At 41.3% G+C, this 18,680-nt stretch overlaps 1 protein-coding gene across 3 annotated transcripts in view; it reads left to right on the top strand.

Moving 5' to 3' along the window:
• The window catches only part of plekha6 (pleckstrin homology domain containing, family A member 6), a 131,902-nt gene that overhangs the window by 71,063 nt on the left and 42,159 nt on the right, over window positions 1–18,680 (top strand). For 2 of the 3 annotated variants that reach the window (XM_061069665.1, XM_061069663.1), the window contains one exon: window positions 1,444–1,497. The exons of the other annotated variant lie outside the window; for it this stretch is intronic. In XM_061069665.1, the coding sequence (XP_060925648.1) occupies window positions 1,444–1,497 (54 nt within the window). The remainder of the gene's footprint in view (window positions 1–1,443; window positions 1,498–18,680) is intronic. 3 annotated transcript variants of the gene reach the window in all.

The following is an 18,680-nucleotide window of genomic DNA, read 5'->3' as shown; positions in this document are numbered from 1 at the left end:
TGTTTGAAATAGTATTGATCTCAGAGTACACACCCACATCACAGAGAAGCAGACCAGCAAAGCCCACGATGCAGCCATAGTTTAATCGATACTGCGCATGTGCAACTCTCAACAGAGAGGAGAATAGAAGCAAGATGCCTCACTCATTAGCTATTTCCACCATCGGCACTGGGGGGGGGGGGATAAATAGTACTCATCAAATAACTACCTAAGTTAGAGTACAAAAGTATTTACTGAAAAAATGAAAAGTGAGCCATCTCCATTTCTTCTCATCTCTCTTGAGCATTTAATTTCATGATTGACATCTGTTTGTTTTGCCTCATCTGATCGCCTCCATTGTTTATAGAGATCCTCGATCAAAGTACTTAGAGGGAATATCAACCAATCAATCAGAGCACCCTTAGATGCAAACCTACATTGGCTCCACCAATTTCAATTCAATGGGGCAGTCTCAAATGCAGAATTATAGGAGATAGGAACCACTTGACTGAAAGAGAAAATTTTGGTTTTACCAGTATAAACAAACACATGTTCAGAGAGTTGTTCAGTTTTAGAAATGTGACCTCCTGCCATTTGAGATACCTTTTGGAGCTTCTGACACAGGTGGGACTGTTGACAATTAAGCATGTCACCGTTTATTTTGCACCTCAATTTCAACCAGCATGGGGAGAGTGTACCAAGGCCAGGGCAGACACCTGGAGAGCAATGCACAACTTACACTGATCATTTTGGGTATTTTCATACATGTTTGGACCGTAAAAAAAGTTGTTTTTACAGTTTCTACCAGCTCTCTCAGTAATTTATGTCTATCATTTGCGCTGTACACAGCCAAACCAAGCCAAGCCATCTCCCCCCGCTCTCCATACATTGTTTAAGTTCACAAATTTTAAGTTTATACCCAGTCTGAGTTTACACGTGTGTGTGTGTGTGTGTGAGTGTGCGTCAAAGAGAGAGAGAGAGAGAGAGGGAAGTGTGAAGCGGAGTTAGTGTGTGTGTATATGTGGCGCCCTTAGCGTTCCCTCAAGTTATGGGACTATCATACAGAAACTACTTAATTCTTTGATAGCAATTAACAGATAATAGTAATTAATTTAGCCCGGGACAAAAGTGATCACTATAAGCGGCTTTCACTGTACTAGAATTTGGTAGGGAGGCAGACAGGGCTCGAAATTTGACGGAGGTCGGGGCCGAGCAATTCTCTATGCAAGAAAACCCTGAGTCATTAATATGTATTGTTGAGACATTAATGTGATGAAGAGGGAGAGGAGGAATGAGAGGTTCCATGTGTCATTCGACAGTCTACCTGTAGACTTCCAATATGAGTAGCATGTTGGCTTTCGTGTTTTGTTTTGCTGCTGTCCTATCTGAAAGCTGTACAGTATGTGTCTATGTGATTTACATGTGTGTCACTGTTGTACTGCTTGTGTGTACTGCTTGACTCAGGAGGACATATTAGACCTTCAACTCCAACGTAACCTGGAATACCTAGATGAGCAGGTAGACACACACACACACACACACATAATTGTTGTGGAGAATCTGCTGGTCAGTGGTCAACTCATCAGTGAAGAAAGTGTTCAGGAGCCCTTTGAGGTCTTACGCTGAAATATTTATTGAAGCTTGGCCAGGGAGAAAATCATAATTTATCGATACAACAACTGTGCATGATGTCCTCTCATATTCACATGTCTGATTTTCTGCAGTCACAATTTAAACCCCTACAGACAATTTAATCTATGGGTCAGCTAGTTCCTAAACAATCATGTATTTTCTAGCTCCGGAGAGTGTTCTCTGCTTAATACTGATTACATTACCTTTAACTATTACATTTTCAGCCCACCAGGAGCACCCTCAGACCAGATCCGACAACATGAATTACACAGATCACTCTCAACTTGGGCTGCGAGCGGCACTGCGCGGCCCGAGCACTTGCAATCTCGGGACCTTATGTGACCGCAGGGGAGGGTGAACAGGGACCGGGCGAAGCGGCTCTGTGTTGCATACGCTTTGTGCATTGCGGGAGGGAAAATTTCCCAAAACTAAAACCATGATTATCATGTAACTGTTCTATGCCTAGCTCAGTGTCATGTACCATGTCCAGGATGACAGCTGATGATCAGAGATGCAGGAACAACATTCAGTAGCTATTAGTTTACAGGTTCCGCCTTGTGCTGCCAACAGAAGATCAAGTGCCATGCATTTCTGTAAGGCCACTGTTTTGACTTCCTGCAACTCTGTATTTTCGCCCTACATAGCTCTACACCAGGCATGGAGGTGACTCTCTAGGACTGTAGATAGAGACTTAAGTTCCTGCTAGGAAGCGTATATACCAAACCAAGGTACAAGGAGCCTGGCTACTTCTTGAGCTGGTGTTAGTCAGCAGCTTCAGTCCACATCAGTGATGACCTGACCTGGACCCATCACACAGACTCCATCAGGAAGATGGCCAGACAGCGGCTCTTCTTCCTCCGCAGGCTGCGGAGGCTCAACATGGATGCCAGGATTCTCTGCAATTTCTATAGTGCACCATAGAGAGTCTTCTGACTGGCTGCATCACAGTACTGCAATCCTATCCGAGGTAAAAACACTCAGACAGGAGAACAATGAGAAGCTTGAGGTTATAGCATCCGCTTTGTCTACTTTGAGCTGATGAGCTACCTTTTGCGACGAGAGACAACTGGAGGAGAGATGTGAGGAGCTAGAAAACTACACAAGGAGAAACAACTTGCGAGTCTATGGCATCAGCGAAGGCGCAGTCAGGGGACATGGATCATGACTCCCACCGACACTTCTAAAGAAAAGATGCAAGAACACCGAGATCAAGAGATAACTGAGGGAGAGAAATATTAAAATTCAAACTCCATATTCAGCCAAACTGAAAGTCCACCTGAAGGAGGGCATCAAGACATACAGCTTCGCATTGGAGGCAGCAGAGGTCTCCGAAGATGGAAAACTGGATAAAGAACTAAATCGAATCAAATGGCAGTTGGTCGGCACGAATGCACAAATTATCATAGTCCATGGACAGCAGCCACCATAATCAGGATCCACCATCACGATTGGATGCTAACTTAGTCCACAATCATGATCCACTGCCACCTCGATCGTGGTCCACCACCACTATCAGATGCGAACACAATACAGGATCCGCCATTATTATCACGATCAGCTAGCAAGATACAGGATCTGGCATTATTATCACGATCAGCCAGCAAGATACAGGATCCGCCATTATTATCACGATCAGCCAGCACGATACGCGATCCACCAGTATAATACACGAGGTTTCCACAGCCGAGGCCCTGGATCTGCAGACGATAAGGCATAGGGATTCCGGGGAAGAAGTCAAGTCACTAACATGTATTGATGAGATTAATTTCTTTGATGTGATAAGGATGGAGAAGCTGGGAAGAGAAGCTCTGTGTGTCATGTGTACCCCGACATTCTAGAGCTATAGCAGCATAACTAAGACCAGTTCCAAGACTGGACCTGCTCTAACTATAAGCTTTATCGTAAAGGAAGGTTACGCCTACTCTTAAACGTACAGATGGTGTCTGCCACCCGAACTGAAAATGGGAGATGATCCAACTGGAGAGGGGCTTGATAGCTGAAAGCTCTGGCTCCTACTCTACTTTAAGAGACTTTAGGGACAACATGTAAGCCTGAATTCAGGGAGCGCAGTGCTCTAGTGGGTTGATAAGGTACTATCAAATTTTTTAGCTATAATGGTGCCATATTATTAAGGGCCTTGAAGATGAGGGGGAGAATTTTAAATTCTATTGTAGATTTATCCAGAAGCCAGTGTAGTGAAGCTACTACAGAAGAAATATGGTCTCTTTTTCTGGTTCTTGTCAGGACAAGTGCTGCAGGATTTTGGAAAGGCTGCAGAGTCTTTTACGTCTTACTGCTGAGCCTGATCATAAGGAATTACCATAATCAAGTCTGAATGCAACAAAATGTCAGGGGTGGGCAAAATGGCAAGCGTGAACCCAAAAATACGACACTGGAGCAGTCTTGGGAATACCAAAGTTCTTGTTTAATAGAAGATCAGGGGTCAGAAGCCAGGCAGACAGTCAGAGAAGGCAAACCAATCCGGTGGGGAGCAGGCAAAACGGGGTCTGGAGAAGAAAAGGGGGAGAGCCGCGGGGGGGTCGCGAAGTCGCAGAGCGAATGTGCTATCTAATTAGCATATGAATCGGAGTGAAGCCGCTGGTGAGAGCCTCTCTCGATACACCATTGGAGGAAACCACAGACCCTTGAAACGAGAGTCACTCGTGATTGGTTGGTAGAAGTGTTTCTATTGGTCACTCTGGGTCATTGCAGTACACACGTGGGTAAACCCCTCCCACACAATATGAATAATAATTAATATATAGTTGTTACCAACAATGTATATATTAATATATATTATTATTTATTAATGAGCCTTTACCAAAAGCACTGCAGTTAATGAAGATTATATATTCATTCATGTGATGCTTGATGTTATATGTTGAACATATTGTGCAGGGAACAAACATGAACAAGGTATATGTTGAGTCAAAGCTTTATTTACATACAGCACAAATATTGTACAAACACAACTGGCCTAGCCAGGAAAAAACTAATCAGGTGAAGCTTGAAATGTCCCTCTGCAGCCTCTGAGTCATAAGTTCTTTGTGGGCCTCTGTCCGAATCTGCCCGAGTGTGTAGACGTCTGTGGTGTGTAGCTGTGAGATCCAGTGTAGCTTCCAGTCTTATTTGAAGTGTGGCACACAGATTGGTGAGCCCCTGGCTGTGGAAGTTGTTGAGGCCGGTCCTTTCAGGACCAGACAGCGTGTTCGTTGATTCGAGGTTCAAGTGGGAAAGGTAAATAATTAGACAAGTCAAGTGTTCAAAAGTCTCACAGTAATACATTTATTGTATAAGAACAGTACTTACAGAGAATCTCTGGAGTTCTGCCGGACACGTCACCAGGTCCCTGGATCATGTCACGAAAGAAGCCCCAACTTTCACAAGTCCACAGTATAAGTAAAAACACCCAGAGTGCAACACAGAGGCGGTTCTTTTGTTCAGGACACTCAGTAATTGGTCAGATGTGTACTGTCTCTCAAGGTGCAGTTTTTGCAAGTACGTCATTGTTGAGAGAAGGTCCAATCTACCAGGTGTCTCTCGATATTGTGCCTTTATCAAGAAGGGAGTTTTTACAGAGGAGAGACCCAGTAGATTGGACTTTAGAGGAGGATTTCATATGATTTTCCCATAATAATTCATGAAATGGTTCTTTGTTATAGTCCAGGAGCATCCTCTCTCCTTCCTGAGAATCCGTGCTTTCATTATCTCAAATCTCAAGATGAATTTCCTTCTCACGCTTTTCCCAAATTGCACTTTGCAGTCAGATTAACACTCAAATGTTTGCACTCTGTGTTTGACCCTGTATCTGAGTCCAGAAATTATATATCACTCCAGGATAAAATAAACAGTTGTAATATTGTTAATTCTATAGACTACACAGCTAATATTGATTCACAGGATATAATGTAGTTAAAATATAGTAGAGTATATTCATAAGGTAGTAAACAAAACATAGATATCTCAACAAAGTATGGATCCATGTCATCTGTCCTGCTTCAATCAGCTGTAAACACAATCAGTACAATTAGCACAGTTCAATGACAACATACACCTATACATGTAACTGAAAAATTATCCAATGAATCTAATCTTACCATTTGTCTTCTCTGTCGACTCCTGAACTTCTCAATGCTGCTGCAAGGTCCGGTTGGATGTACGGGAAGCTCCTTAAAACTGGCTCATAGTGTGTCTTAGTACGACATAGTACAGGCAGCTGGAAAACAACACAAGTAACTGGAGTATATTATTAACAAATCGGAAATAGCCTCGCTAAATCCCCGTTGGAAGATCCACAGCAAAAAAACACGATTACACCAAAACAGTTACTTACATACAATGGCATCATTTTCCGCACTTCAAATCCGGACTTGCCTCGGTCTAATGTGCAGTTACTCGATGTGTGCGGGAATCAGGCAATGAAAACACAATGATGAAATGGATCAGATAAAGAAAACCTGGAGAATCTATTTTAAACAGCACAGCGCGTCTCTTCTTACCCTGGCTCCGGTTCGTGGCGCCGGCCATTTGCATCAGAGTTGTGAAGAGACGGATATTTTCCTACCAAATACAACCAGAGAACAGACACATTTATGAAAACACCTAACGAGAACAAACTGTTAGATTTAAGCACTCAATGCTCTATTCTTCTTTTAGCAACTTTCTCGCTAATCCCACAGTTAACACGCTTTTCAGATCAAAGAGTTAGCTTAGCAGTTAACCAAGCCTTAAAAGCCAGCTGGCTCCCATCCACTCCCATGTTAAACCTTTGTGCGGGTCACACCAGACGCTGAAGTGCCCGGTTCGGCGTGGAGTCTATTTTTTGCGCTTGACGCGAGCGTATCGCGCCAGGAAACACACTGAAAAATGATTTTAAACGATATTGATGACATATTTTGTATAATATAAATTATCAAATATGCATCCCATAGTTTGTATTCCCCTTCTGTTGTCCTGAAGATTTAATTTTACCAATTTTACCAATCACATTATTAAATGTCCCCCTCTGCCCATCCACAAGCAGTCATATAGCTAAAAAGAGAGGGGGGCGGAGGGCTACGTATTCTCCACAAAGGCTTGAGCGGAGAATACGTAATTTACCCTCCACACCCGACATTGAACGGAGCAAACAGCGGAGAAGTTCTTGAAAATGGGTGACGTTAAATTAATAATTGAAGTGGAGAAGTACAGCGAGTTGTATGATTCTCAGCACACATGAGACAAATATACAAACGTTGGGACGCTGTTGCAGTTAATGTTGGAGCAACAAGTAAGTAAATGCTTGAAAAAAATGATTAAATGCCGTTTTTACTGTAGGCTGATCACAGCAAAAGTATGTGATATTATTTGCGCTGCGCTTCAGTGTCCGGTGTGAACAGCCAAGCGCCAGCGCTCTAGGGATTAGTGTGGCGCGTCGCTTCCGCGTCCGGTGTGAACCCGGCGTAAAGCTCAGAGCATTGTCATTTGCATGTGAAAGCCTCCCCTAGGCTTAGGAGCAGGGTGGGTCATCTCCCAACATTCACAGGCCTGTAAAACTGCCAGAAACTGGTAAACCCGCGTCAATTCCTGACAGTTTTCTGAGCTGCCTGCAGATTCCTGTGAACAGCCGTTAACCGAAAATTCTCCCGAAATTTCCTGCGACACTTAGTGACACAAACTCTTCTTTTCATGCAGTGCGATCTGGCAGAGAACAGAGGAAATGAGCCGGTAGATATAGATAGATAGATAGATAGAGTACTTTATTCATCCCCGAAGGGAAATTAAGTTGTCATAGCAGCCGGTATAATTGAATACAATAAAATACAATACAATACAATAGAATAAAATTAAAAATAAAAGGTAGAAAGAATAAAAAAACAGAAGCACAAGATAAAAATACAATAAAATAGGTAGATAAGGTGCATTGGCAAGATGATGGTAAAAGTACTGATGATATGATGGTAATGGTATTGTTAGACAGTATATAAGAATAGTACAGTATATATAGTATACAATATAACATAATATATATTTATATATGATAGTAATTATACCAATATAAAAGCAGTATATGGTAATATACTGGGTGACTAATGACTTGATGGTAAGCAGGTGCGTCTGTGGGTGGGGCAGGTAATGGGATCCGTAGGACAAGGTAATGCAGAGCAGGGGGGAGTGGCTGAATTCTGAAATGACATTAGAAATAGTACATGCAAAAAATAAGATAAGACAAATGAAAATGTTAAGAGCTGGCTGAAGTTGTGACACAAAGGCTAGACTATTTTTTCTGCATTTTTGGAGAAAGGACATGTGTGATTTTTGAGATATTATGCAAGTGAAAGAAGGCGGTCCGAGAAATTTGTTTAAAGTGAGAATTAAAGGACAAATCGGGATCGAAGATTACTCCCAAGTTCCTGACTATTTCATTTGAAGCAATGGCAATGTCGTCTAGCACAGCTATATCATTAGATAATGTATCTGTAAGGTGTGTAAGTTAAAGTATTGTAACCGCTGTTTTATCTGAGTTTAATAAGAGAAAATTGTGGTTCATCCAGGTTTTAAGGATGTTCTGTCTCTCCTCTGTTATTTGCCATATTTATTAAGCCCTTAATTCAATGGATCCGCCAGAACCAAAATATACAAGGTATTTCAATCTTCGGGTGGGAACAAAAATTGGCATTATTTGTAGATGATGTTTTGATATATTGTAACGGACTGGGGTTTATGGTTATGTGTGATTTGGCCTGGTCAGTAAGACATTGTGTTTAAGAAATGTTCTGATGTCCTGAGTGGCAGTGAAGGGGTCGGGGGGCGGGACATGTGATTGTTTAGACAAATAGGATGGGGGGGTTTGGGGAAGGGAGTCTCTCATTGGCTGGTTTTGTTGGGGACCGGGTGTCAATGAGGAAGTTAGGTTGTTGTTGATGTGCGCGAGTGACGGAGTGAAGGAAAAAGGCACATGTTCGTGTAAAAGTCAATAAAGTTGATAAACAACGAAGAAGCTTCCTGTCCTCTCTAAGTGAGGACGCTACAATATTAAGAATTAGAACAACCCACCCAATCCCTGCCCTAAGAATTTGGCTTGATGTCTGGCTATGAATTAAATTTAAGTCCTCACCTTGAATTATACTCCTACCAAGGATATTATGCAAAAATATTGCCTAAAATGGGAAACTGACTAAAATATATTCGGGTGTTGGACCTTTGACCTCTAAACTAAAGGCTGATATAAGGAGGTAGTGTTATCCCTTTCCTTTATTTAACTTCAAGAATTGATTCGATCAAAAGAAATGCCACGATTATTGTACCTTTTCCAAACGTTACCTGTGGTAGTGATGACCTAGCATTTTTGGGAATTGAACAAACTCATTTCCAGAAATATATGGAATGGCAGAAAGCAAAGGATGAATATAAAACCTTACAACTTAAGAAGGAGCACGGGGGAATGGGGCTTCCATGCTTACCAGAGTATTACTATGCAGCCCAGCTGAGACACCTTGTATGCTGGTGCAACCCGAGTTTCTTGGCTAGGTGGACTGAACTAGCAATGGCAGACAAGATCCCACTTCAATCAATTATCTCTGATCAAACACATCTATTGGATAAAAAATCATGTTATGAAGTTGTCCCTAAAGTTTTGGAAGGAAACTCAAAAACTGCAATATACAGAAAATAGCTAAATTATTTAGGTGGTGTGCCTTTGATAGCGACTTTCCCCAAAATGTGATTGATAAGTGATTGGTACACAGGCAGGAAAAGGGGTGACAGCTTACTGTACTCTGAAAGACAAGGGGTCTCTAAAGATTTTCCAGTCTATGAGAGAAAAATATAAATTTGACCAACAATATTTCTACAGATTCCTCCAAATGCGGCATTATTTTAGAACAATCATGAAGGCTATTGACTTGAAAGATTTAGAAGATGAATTAATGAAAATATTTATATCTGCATACAAATCTGAATCCAATACTGTGTTCCCTGGATAGATCCCTTATGGTAATTATGTTGGCTGCAGGTAAAAAAGGCGATAACCTGCAAGTGGCTAAAACCCCAAGCTTCCTTGACTTAGGAGTGGATAGACATTGTCCATAAATTATATACAATGGAGAAACCAAGATACTGTCTCAGACTGTGTCAAAACATATTTAACAGCACATGATTAAGGTGGATCAAATTCATCAGGCCCCTGAAGTTGGACTTTACATAAGATACTATATATTGATGTAACTTGGATATGACATTCATCCCAGTTGTTTTGCTTTATGTTGTACATAGAATAACAAAGTGCTGCGAATACATGCACTGTATGAATGTGTGTGTGAATGGGTGAATTAAAACTGTACTGTTGAGCGCTTTGAGTGGTCATCAAGACTAGAAAAGCGCTATATAAATACAAAACCATTTACATAGTTAATGTTTTGTACCAGAAATGGACACTTATAATATATGACTAAAAAGTAAAATATGAAAACTTCATCATGATTATGTTAACATATTTGTATTCATTTTATTTTACTTAATGGGCAATCACCTAGAACGGTAAACAAATTCCTTTTACCCATTTTAACTACAATTGGGACTACGGCCAGTTAAGATAGACATATGATATTTTATCGTGAGCCTTTTATAATTGTACCGTGAGGACTTCCGGTTTGACGCATGGCAGAGTAGGTCGCAAGCCGGGAATACTCTGTTAACATTCGGTCAAATTCCTTCTCAAATCCGTCCAATTACATCCAACTATCCCTGCTAACGCTTATCTTAACTGAGAAGATGAAGACAAATAGAAAAGCAGGCCAAACAGCAGACCAACAAGTTAAAGAGACAAAACTAGCCGACACAGTTAAGCTAGCAGTGGTACAACCGGACCCCGAGGCTAGCAACATGCTAACCCTGCCGGATATGGAGAGATTGCTAACGTCCATGGAGGAGCGCATCATAGCAAAACTTTCGGCTCAACTGTCTGCTGAGAGGGCTATCATCGACCAACACCACGAAACCATTCTACAGCTGGAAGCCTCGCATAACGACATGCACACAATAATTGAGAGACTTGAATCCTCTTGTGCAGCGCTCTCAAAAGATAACGAAGAGCTGAAAGTTAAACTGGATGATCTAGAAAACCGATCAGGCAGAACAATATCCGCATTATAGGACTGCCTGAAAAAGTTGAAGGACTGCATCCCACTTCATTCATTGACACACAGCTGAAGGAAACATTCGGTGTGGAGGCTTTCCCTGCCCTCGACGATCGCTCCAGCGGACTCCAGGCCACGTCCCCTCATTGTGCGGATTCACCACTTCCAGACCAAGGAGCGCATCCTGAAGCTAGCAAGAGAGGCCACCTCTGTTTCTTTCCGCGGATCACAAATTCACTTTTTCCCGGACTTCAGCGCTGAAGTCTCCAGGAAGAGAGCTGCATTTATCCCGGTGAAGTCGCTGGATTCAACTACAGGATGCTGTTCCCCGCCAAGCTCCAGGTTACCAACAAGGACAGACAGGAGAAGCACATCTTTCTCTCACCCGAAGCTGTCTTATTTGTGCCAAGACGTGCAGGCAAACGGGGCTCGGATACTTCCACGCAGGCTGACACAGAGCGTGGGTAGGTTATCTTCTTCACGTTGGTGAGTTATCTAACTCCAGATGCATCTTATTTCACGAACTCTAACCGTGGCCTGCTCCATAGGACTTCATGTTAGTCAACTTTCATTATAAATGGACATTTTTCTTTTTACATTGACTGCTACGTGATGCTTAAAAAGCCTGGTTGGATTAAAAAAAAGAAAAGTGAGAGTTAAGAAAATGCAATGGTTATATGCCAAGTTTGGTTGCCTACTATGATAATGTGACTTAATTTTGGTCGTTTAACTTTGTTTTATGTACAAATGCCTGTAAGACGCCTCTTCTCTATTCTTATGTTGTACTACATTTTTTAAGAGGCTAAATAGACTATTTTATAAGTTATCTTCATAGTTAGGCTATATTATCTTTCAAAATCTAAAAAGGGTGCCACACGCCACCTGTTCCTCTTACTGTTCCTGCTACTCTTTAAAGGTGTTATTCCTAATGACTTTGCGCTGTGCACATATCCTTTTATTGAAAAACATATTTTCTGTAATAACAGAGTGTAGAGTTAAAGCATAGGTAGCACATGTTCTTTGTGCTATTTGCTAAAGCAAGTTTTTCAGCCCTGCCTTTTTATTTTTATCTTTTTAATTTTCATTCTTACTTTTATTTCCCCCTCCTCCCTGTGCCTCACCCCCCCACCATCAACTCATTTCACTATGGCTTCCCACGGCTCTCAATCAATCTCAAACCTAATTTCCTGTGCTAGACAAAATGACATCTAGAGTTAACACTCAGTGTCGTTCCATACAGTGTGTTTCACTTAATGCAAAAAGACTAAATAACCCAGATTATAGTATCCTAACTCCAACAGCTAAAGGCAGATATTGCATTTATATAGGAAACTCACTTAAAAACTGACGCTGTCGGTTACCTTAAAAGGAGATGGGTTGGACAACTTTACCACTCACAGTTTAACGTCAGAGCCAGAGGGACTGCAATCCTTATATACAACGTTATCGCATTTCAAGCAGAAGAGGTGATGGCTGACACCAACGGGAGATACGTCATTGTCATTTGGCAGTTATTCTATCTTCCTGTAATTCTTGTCAATGTTTATGCCCCAAATTTTGATGACCACAACTTTTTTTACCAAGCTCTTCTCTGCCATACCTGCCCTTAACAATTACAACTTGATAATAGGAGGTGATTTTAACTGTGTGCTCAACCCCATACTAGTCAGATCCTCAGCTAGACCTCAGGCTCTCACCAAATCAGCCAAGGTTATTAATGGTTTTTGTGGACAATCTGGTCTTTCAGACATTTGGAGATTTAAATATCCCAATAAAAAAGGCTTCTTCTTCTTCTCCAGTGTCCATCATACTTACACCCGCATTGGCTATTTTCTGATAGATAAGAGGTTAGTAGGGAGTGCAGGCTCCTGCCAAAATCACACCATTTCTGTCTCAGACCATGGCGCTCTATCCTTCCAACTGAGTTTACCAAATTGCTTTAGACCCTCCTGCCATTGGAGGGTTAACCCACTGCTATTGTCTGATGAAGAGTTTGTAAATCACATCTCCTCCCAGATTAATTTCTTTACAGAAACTAACATTACCCCAGATGTTTCCCACTTAACCATATGGGAGGCACTTAAGGCGTTCCTTAGAGGGCAGATAATTGAGTACGCCTCCAGAATAAAAAAAGCAAGAATGGCCAAACTTGAGACCATCTCCCAAGCCTTAACTGATATTGACAAACAATACGCCTCATCCTCCTCTCCAAATCTTTATAAAGAAAGGCTGCGCTTGCAGACAGAATATGATACACTGACCACAGACAAAGCCACTTATCTACTCACCAGGGCCCGTTATAATATTTATGAATCTGGTGATAAGGCTGGAAAACCCGCCAATCCGCCTCATACTTAAGGTTCATGGTGAAAATGGTGAGATTGTGACTAGGGATGAGCGAGTACAGCATTATCGGTATCTGTATCTGTTAACCATATGAATTATCCGTATCCGTACTCGGAGTGGGCGGGGCCTAACCCGGAAGTGGGTGTGATTTAACCCGGAAGTGGGCTGGTTCAACATAACTTTCTTTTTTAACTTTGAAATTTTTTTATGATTTTTTTATTTTTATTTTTTTTAAATTTATTTCCACACCAGGTGTGTGTGTGTGTGTGGGCGTGTGTGTGTGTGTGTGTGAGTGAGATGCGAGGGACGTTCACTGTCTCCCGGAGAAATGAACACTCTGCGCCCCCAGCACAGAAAGACGTGAACCACATTCGTCCACAAGTCACACAGACTGGTCCTGTCATTTTCACTCTACACTAACACTTAAAGTTTAGTGCAGTGTAATTGTTTGCCGTGATAATTAAATGCCAGTGTGATAATAAATGACAATTTCAAACCATACAAACTGTCATGTTGTACTGTATTTAATAGAGGTTTACTTTACTGTAAAGTAAGTGTAAATGTTAAGTGAAAACAACAAAACCAGTCACCATGACCTGCGAACAAATACAATTCACGTCCTTCCACACTAAAAACACAGAGTGTCCATCTCTCCGGGAGACAGTGAACGTCCCTCGCATCTCCAGCGCTCCTCTACTGAGCCAATGCAGGTCTCGTGAAAAATTTTCCAAAGACTTGTACCCGAAGACCCAGTCGGGAAATGAACGAATCATTTCTGCTTCCTTGACTGAGCCTATGGAACAGTCCCGGTGCGCAGTGAACCTGAGTGACTGAGAGACAGAGAGCTGTTCTGTGAGTGAGTGAGCAGAGCCGTGTGTGACGGGAGGAGCGCTGTGACGCTGTGTGAGGATTTTCATTCAGTCCGAGCACAGATAATGACTCCGATTACTCGTATAATAATCGTACTCGGCAAAAGTGCTTTATCCGTATCCGGCTCATCTCTAATTGTGACCAGCCATTTGGGGATTAACAAGGTCTTTAAACAATACTACAGTGACCTATATAGTTCTGAAGAGGATGAAAACTCCCCAAAAATTTAGAGCTTCTTCGACAAACTCACATTTCCCTCTATCCCTCCGGAGCACAATTCTCCACTTGGGGGAGAGAGCTCAAACACAGAAATCTGAGAAGCTATTAAATCTTTAAAATGCAATAAAACACCTGGGCCAGATGGCTTTACCTTAGACTTATATAAAAAATTCGCACCTGAACTATCCCCACTGCTTCAAGCCATGTTTAATGAATCCTTGTCGTCCGAAGAGCTTCCACCAACCCTACGACCAGTGTTGGTCAAGTTACTTCTAAAAAGTAATTAGTTAGAGTTACAAATTACTTCTCCCAAAAAGTAATTGAGTTAGTAACTCAGTTACCACATTGTTAGAGTAATTAGTTACTCAGCAAAGTAACTGTGGCGTTATTTTTCATGTTTTATAACGCTGTTACGTTCTGTAACATCTTTAACGTCAAAGATGTTTATATTAACTGATTGAAGAATAAAAACACTATATACAGTATTTAAGAACATTTGGTATTTATTTGAACTCAATAGATTGCAGCCTGCCATATGATGCATAGAATTAAAACATATAAAAATAAATATTGAAAATAAAATTCAAGTGCAAATTTGGGTAAACTTGGGTAAAAAGAAACAAAGGAAAATCTGGCCATTAAGTAGTGCCATTATCTGTACTTGTATACCATTGCACAATAAACATAACACTATCCAACTCTTAAATATTCAGAACAGTAACAAAATGAAATGTTAAAAATAAATAATATTCAGCTATTCACACTTTGCAATCAAGTGCAAAACACGCAAATGTAAACTTGGGTAAAAAGTAACAAAGGAAGATCTGGCCATTAAGTATAGTGCAAATCTCTGTAAAAGAAACAATCGAAAATTTGACCTTTAAGTAGTGCAATTCTCTGAACCTGTATATTATTGCACAATAAACAGAGCACTATCCAACTCTCAATGTAGCTTAACATGTTGTTCATTCTCAGTGAAAATGATCAATGCATTAATCTATCTATACTGAAATACTCCTCTCATCTAACAATTAAACCAGTGGTTGTAACGTAGGAGGAGAAGCTTTTCAAATCTTTTGTCCGACAGCCTGTTCCTCTTCGGAGAGAAAACAAGTTTGCCCAGGCTGAACAGTCTCTCAACAGGTGCACTAGATGGAGTAGCAGCATTGTAACGTAGTGACATTTACTTGATGAGAGAAAATCCACACAGAGAGTTTAAGTTTTGTTCTGAAGATCTAATATAGTCTGCCACCTGGTTTTCTGCTGAAGAGGTGTCCTCATCCTCCTCAAAAGCAAAGAAATCGCTCTCTTTGGCTGAATCTGTGTGATGTGAAGATGTGCTGCTGGTACCTGGCTGTGGTTCTTCATGGACAATTTTACGGCACTCTGCCAGCAAACTTGCCTTAGCCTTATCCTTTAACTCCTGTGACCGCAGCCAGCGAAGTTTGAATTTCCCTGGCTCGTCGCCATTGTCGCTGTCTTGAGCTGTAGTCAGAGCGTGCAGTGAGACAGCGTGAGCAGGGCATCCACGCGCCCACCCAGCCAATCATCATCGCGTTTGCAACGGTGTCGTCATCCCCCCGCCCTGCTCTCTCCACGCAGCTGGGGTGTAATATGACACCGCACGCTTCATTCAACCAAATTGTAGTAACGCGCCACTTTACATTATCAATAACGATAACGGCGTTGTAACGATGACAAAAGTAATTAATTAGATTACTCAGTTACTGAAAAAGAACTCAGTTAGTAATGCGTTATACTTAAACGCCGTTACTCCCAACACTGCCTACGACAAGCTGCTATTACACGTATCCCTAAAAAAGGTAAAGACCCGCTACAGTGCGCTTCTTATCGCTCTATCTCTTTACTGAATGGCGATTATAAAATTCTGTCTAAAATCCTGGCTGCTAGACTGGAGAAGTTACTACCACAAATAATATCCACTGATCAGACAGGTTTTATTTTAAAAAGACACTCTAGCTCGAGCTTGAGAAGACTCCTAAATATTGTGTACTCTCCGTCAACCTCTGTTCCTGAAATGGTGATTTCACTTGATGCCGAAAGGGCGTTCGATCGAGTTTAATGGAACTACCTGCTCTCAGTGCTCAAGCAATTTGGATTTGGTGAAGCTTTTATATCCTGGATAAAACTTTTATATGCTCAACCCTTAGCTGCAGTAGTTACCAATGGTCAGCAGTCTGAATATTTTTCCCTGGGTAGAGGCACCCGCCAAGTTTGTCCTCTTTCGCCCCTCCTCCTGCCATCGCAATAGAACCGTTAGCCATTGCCCTGAGGCAATCTGATGAGTTTTCAGGCATAGTGCGAGGTGGACTTATTCACAAATTATCCCTTTATGCAGATGACTTGCTATTATATACATCTAACCCTATAACTGCAATTCCCTCAATTGTCAATACTGTAAATAATTTTGGGAAAATATCTGGCTACAAAATTAATCTCCAGAAGAGTGAAATGTTCCCTCTCCATCAGGCTGCCTCTCAAATTTCCCCATCAGAAGTAGAAATCATGCCTACTTTTTCACTGCTATTTATAAAGAACTTTGGAGTGCTCCTTGAAAAGTGTAAACAAGATACGGTGAGATGGTCCAGCCTGCCGCTCTCCTTGGTCGGTCGAGTTAACCTAATTAAAATGATTGTATTACCAAAATTTCTTAACCTCTTCCAAAACATTCCCATTTTGATAAGGAAAAAGTTTTTTAAAACTTTGGACCATTGCATAGCATCTTTCATCTGGAATGGTAAATCACACAGGATTAAAAGGCAATCACTTGAAAGACCCAAGGGGCATGCTGGCTTGGCTTTGCCCAATTTTATACAATACTACTGGGCCTGTAATTTCCAGAAAATATTGTTCTGGATGGAGGACTATCAAGCTGACAGCAGTGAGGCCTGGATACATCTTGAATGCACAGGCGGCCCGGTCCACTTGCGCTCTGTCTTATGCACACCGTCCCCTCCAACCCCACATACTCGATTCTTCCCCAACCCAATTGTCCTTAACCCAGTTAGAATCTGGTCGCAGTTTGAAAGACATTTCAACATGTCTACAATGTCAATTCACACCCCAGTTGTCAATAATTACAATTTCCCACCCTCTACCTTGTACTCAGCTTTTAAAATTTGGATGCAGTGTTAATTTTGGCAGCTTTTTTTGACTTAGTCTTAGTCTTTGGACGAAAATGCATATTAGTTTTAGTCACATTTAGTCATGTTTATCCTTCTTAGTTTTAGTCTAGTTTTAGTCGACGAAAACTAAATTACATTTTAGTCTAGTTTTAGTCACATTTAATAGCCACATTAAACTCCTTATCTTCCCTTCTCAGGCCCAGGGAACCCCTGTGTTGTGTCTACAACTGCATACTAGTCTAGCTTGCAGTATTTAGTAGGGATGAGCGATTACAGCATTATCTGTATCTGTTAACCATATGAATTATCCGTATCCGTATCCGGAGTGGGCGGGGTCTAACCCGGAAGTGGGTGTGATTTAACCCGGAAGTGGGCTGGTTCAACATAACTTTCTTTTTTAACTTTGAAATTTTTTTATGATTTTTTTATTTTCATTTTTTTTAAATTTATTTCCACACCAGGTGTGTGTGTGTGTGAGTGAGATGCGAGGGACGTTCACTGTCTCTGAGAAATGAACACTCTGTGTTTTTAGTATATAAAGACGTGAATTATATTCGTTCACAAGTCATACAGACTGGTTTTGTTATTTTCACTTTACATTAACACTTAAAGTTTAGTGCAGTGTAATTGTTTGCCGTGATAATTAAATGCCAGTGTGATAATAAATGACAATTTTAAACCATACAAACTGTCATGTTGTACTGTATTTAATAGAGGTTTACTTTACTGTAAAGTAAGTGTAAATGTAAAGTGAAAATAACAAAACCAGTCATTATGACTTGTGAACGAATATAATTCACGTCTTTCTATACTTAAAACACAGAGTGTTCATTTCTCCGGGAGACAGTGAACGTCCCTCGCATCTCACTCACACACACACACACACACAGTCCCGATGCGCAGTGAACCTGAGTGACTGAGAGACAGAGAGCTGTTCTGTGAGTGAGTGAGCAGAGCCGTGTGTGACTGAGGAGCGCTGTGACGCTGTGTGAGGATTTTCATTCAGTCCGAGCACAGATAATGACTCCGATTACTCGTATAATAATCGTACTCGGCAAAAGTGCTTTATCCGTACCGGATACTCGTTTCAGCCGAGTATCCGGCTCATCTCTAGTATTTAGGTTGTCCATTAGATATCCCTCCTATAGGTCTATAGCAGGGGTCGGCAACCTTTACTATCAAAAGAGACATTTTGCCCCCTCTTCCCCCAAATAAAATTTGTCTGGCTAATCAAGTTTTTTACAAAGTTATACTATGCTAAACTATGGTGGAGGCGGTGGACTAGTGGCAGAAACTTGGACTGTGGGCAGAAAAGGTCTCTGGTTCGACTCCACGGAGAAACAACAAAAAGACGAACCTGGCCAAAAATCCA

Source organism: Limanda limanda, chromosome 4 (assembly GCF_963576545.1).
Source record: "Limanda limanda chromosome 4, fLimLim1.1, whole genome shotgun sequence".
NCBI lineage: Eukaryota > Metazoa > Chordata > Actinopteri > Pleuronectiformes > Pleuronectidae > Limanda > Limanda limanda.
This window is presented reverse-complemented; position numbering and strand designations above follow the sequence as displayed.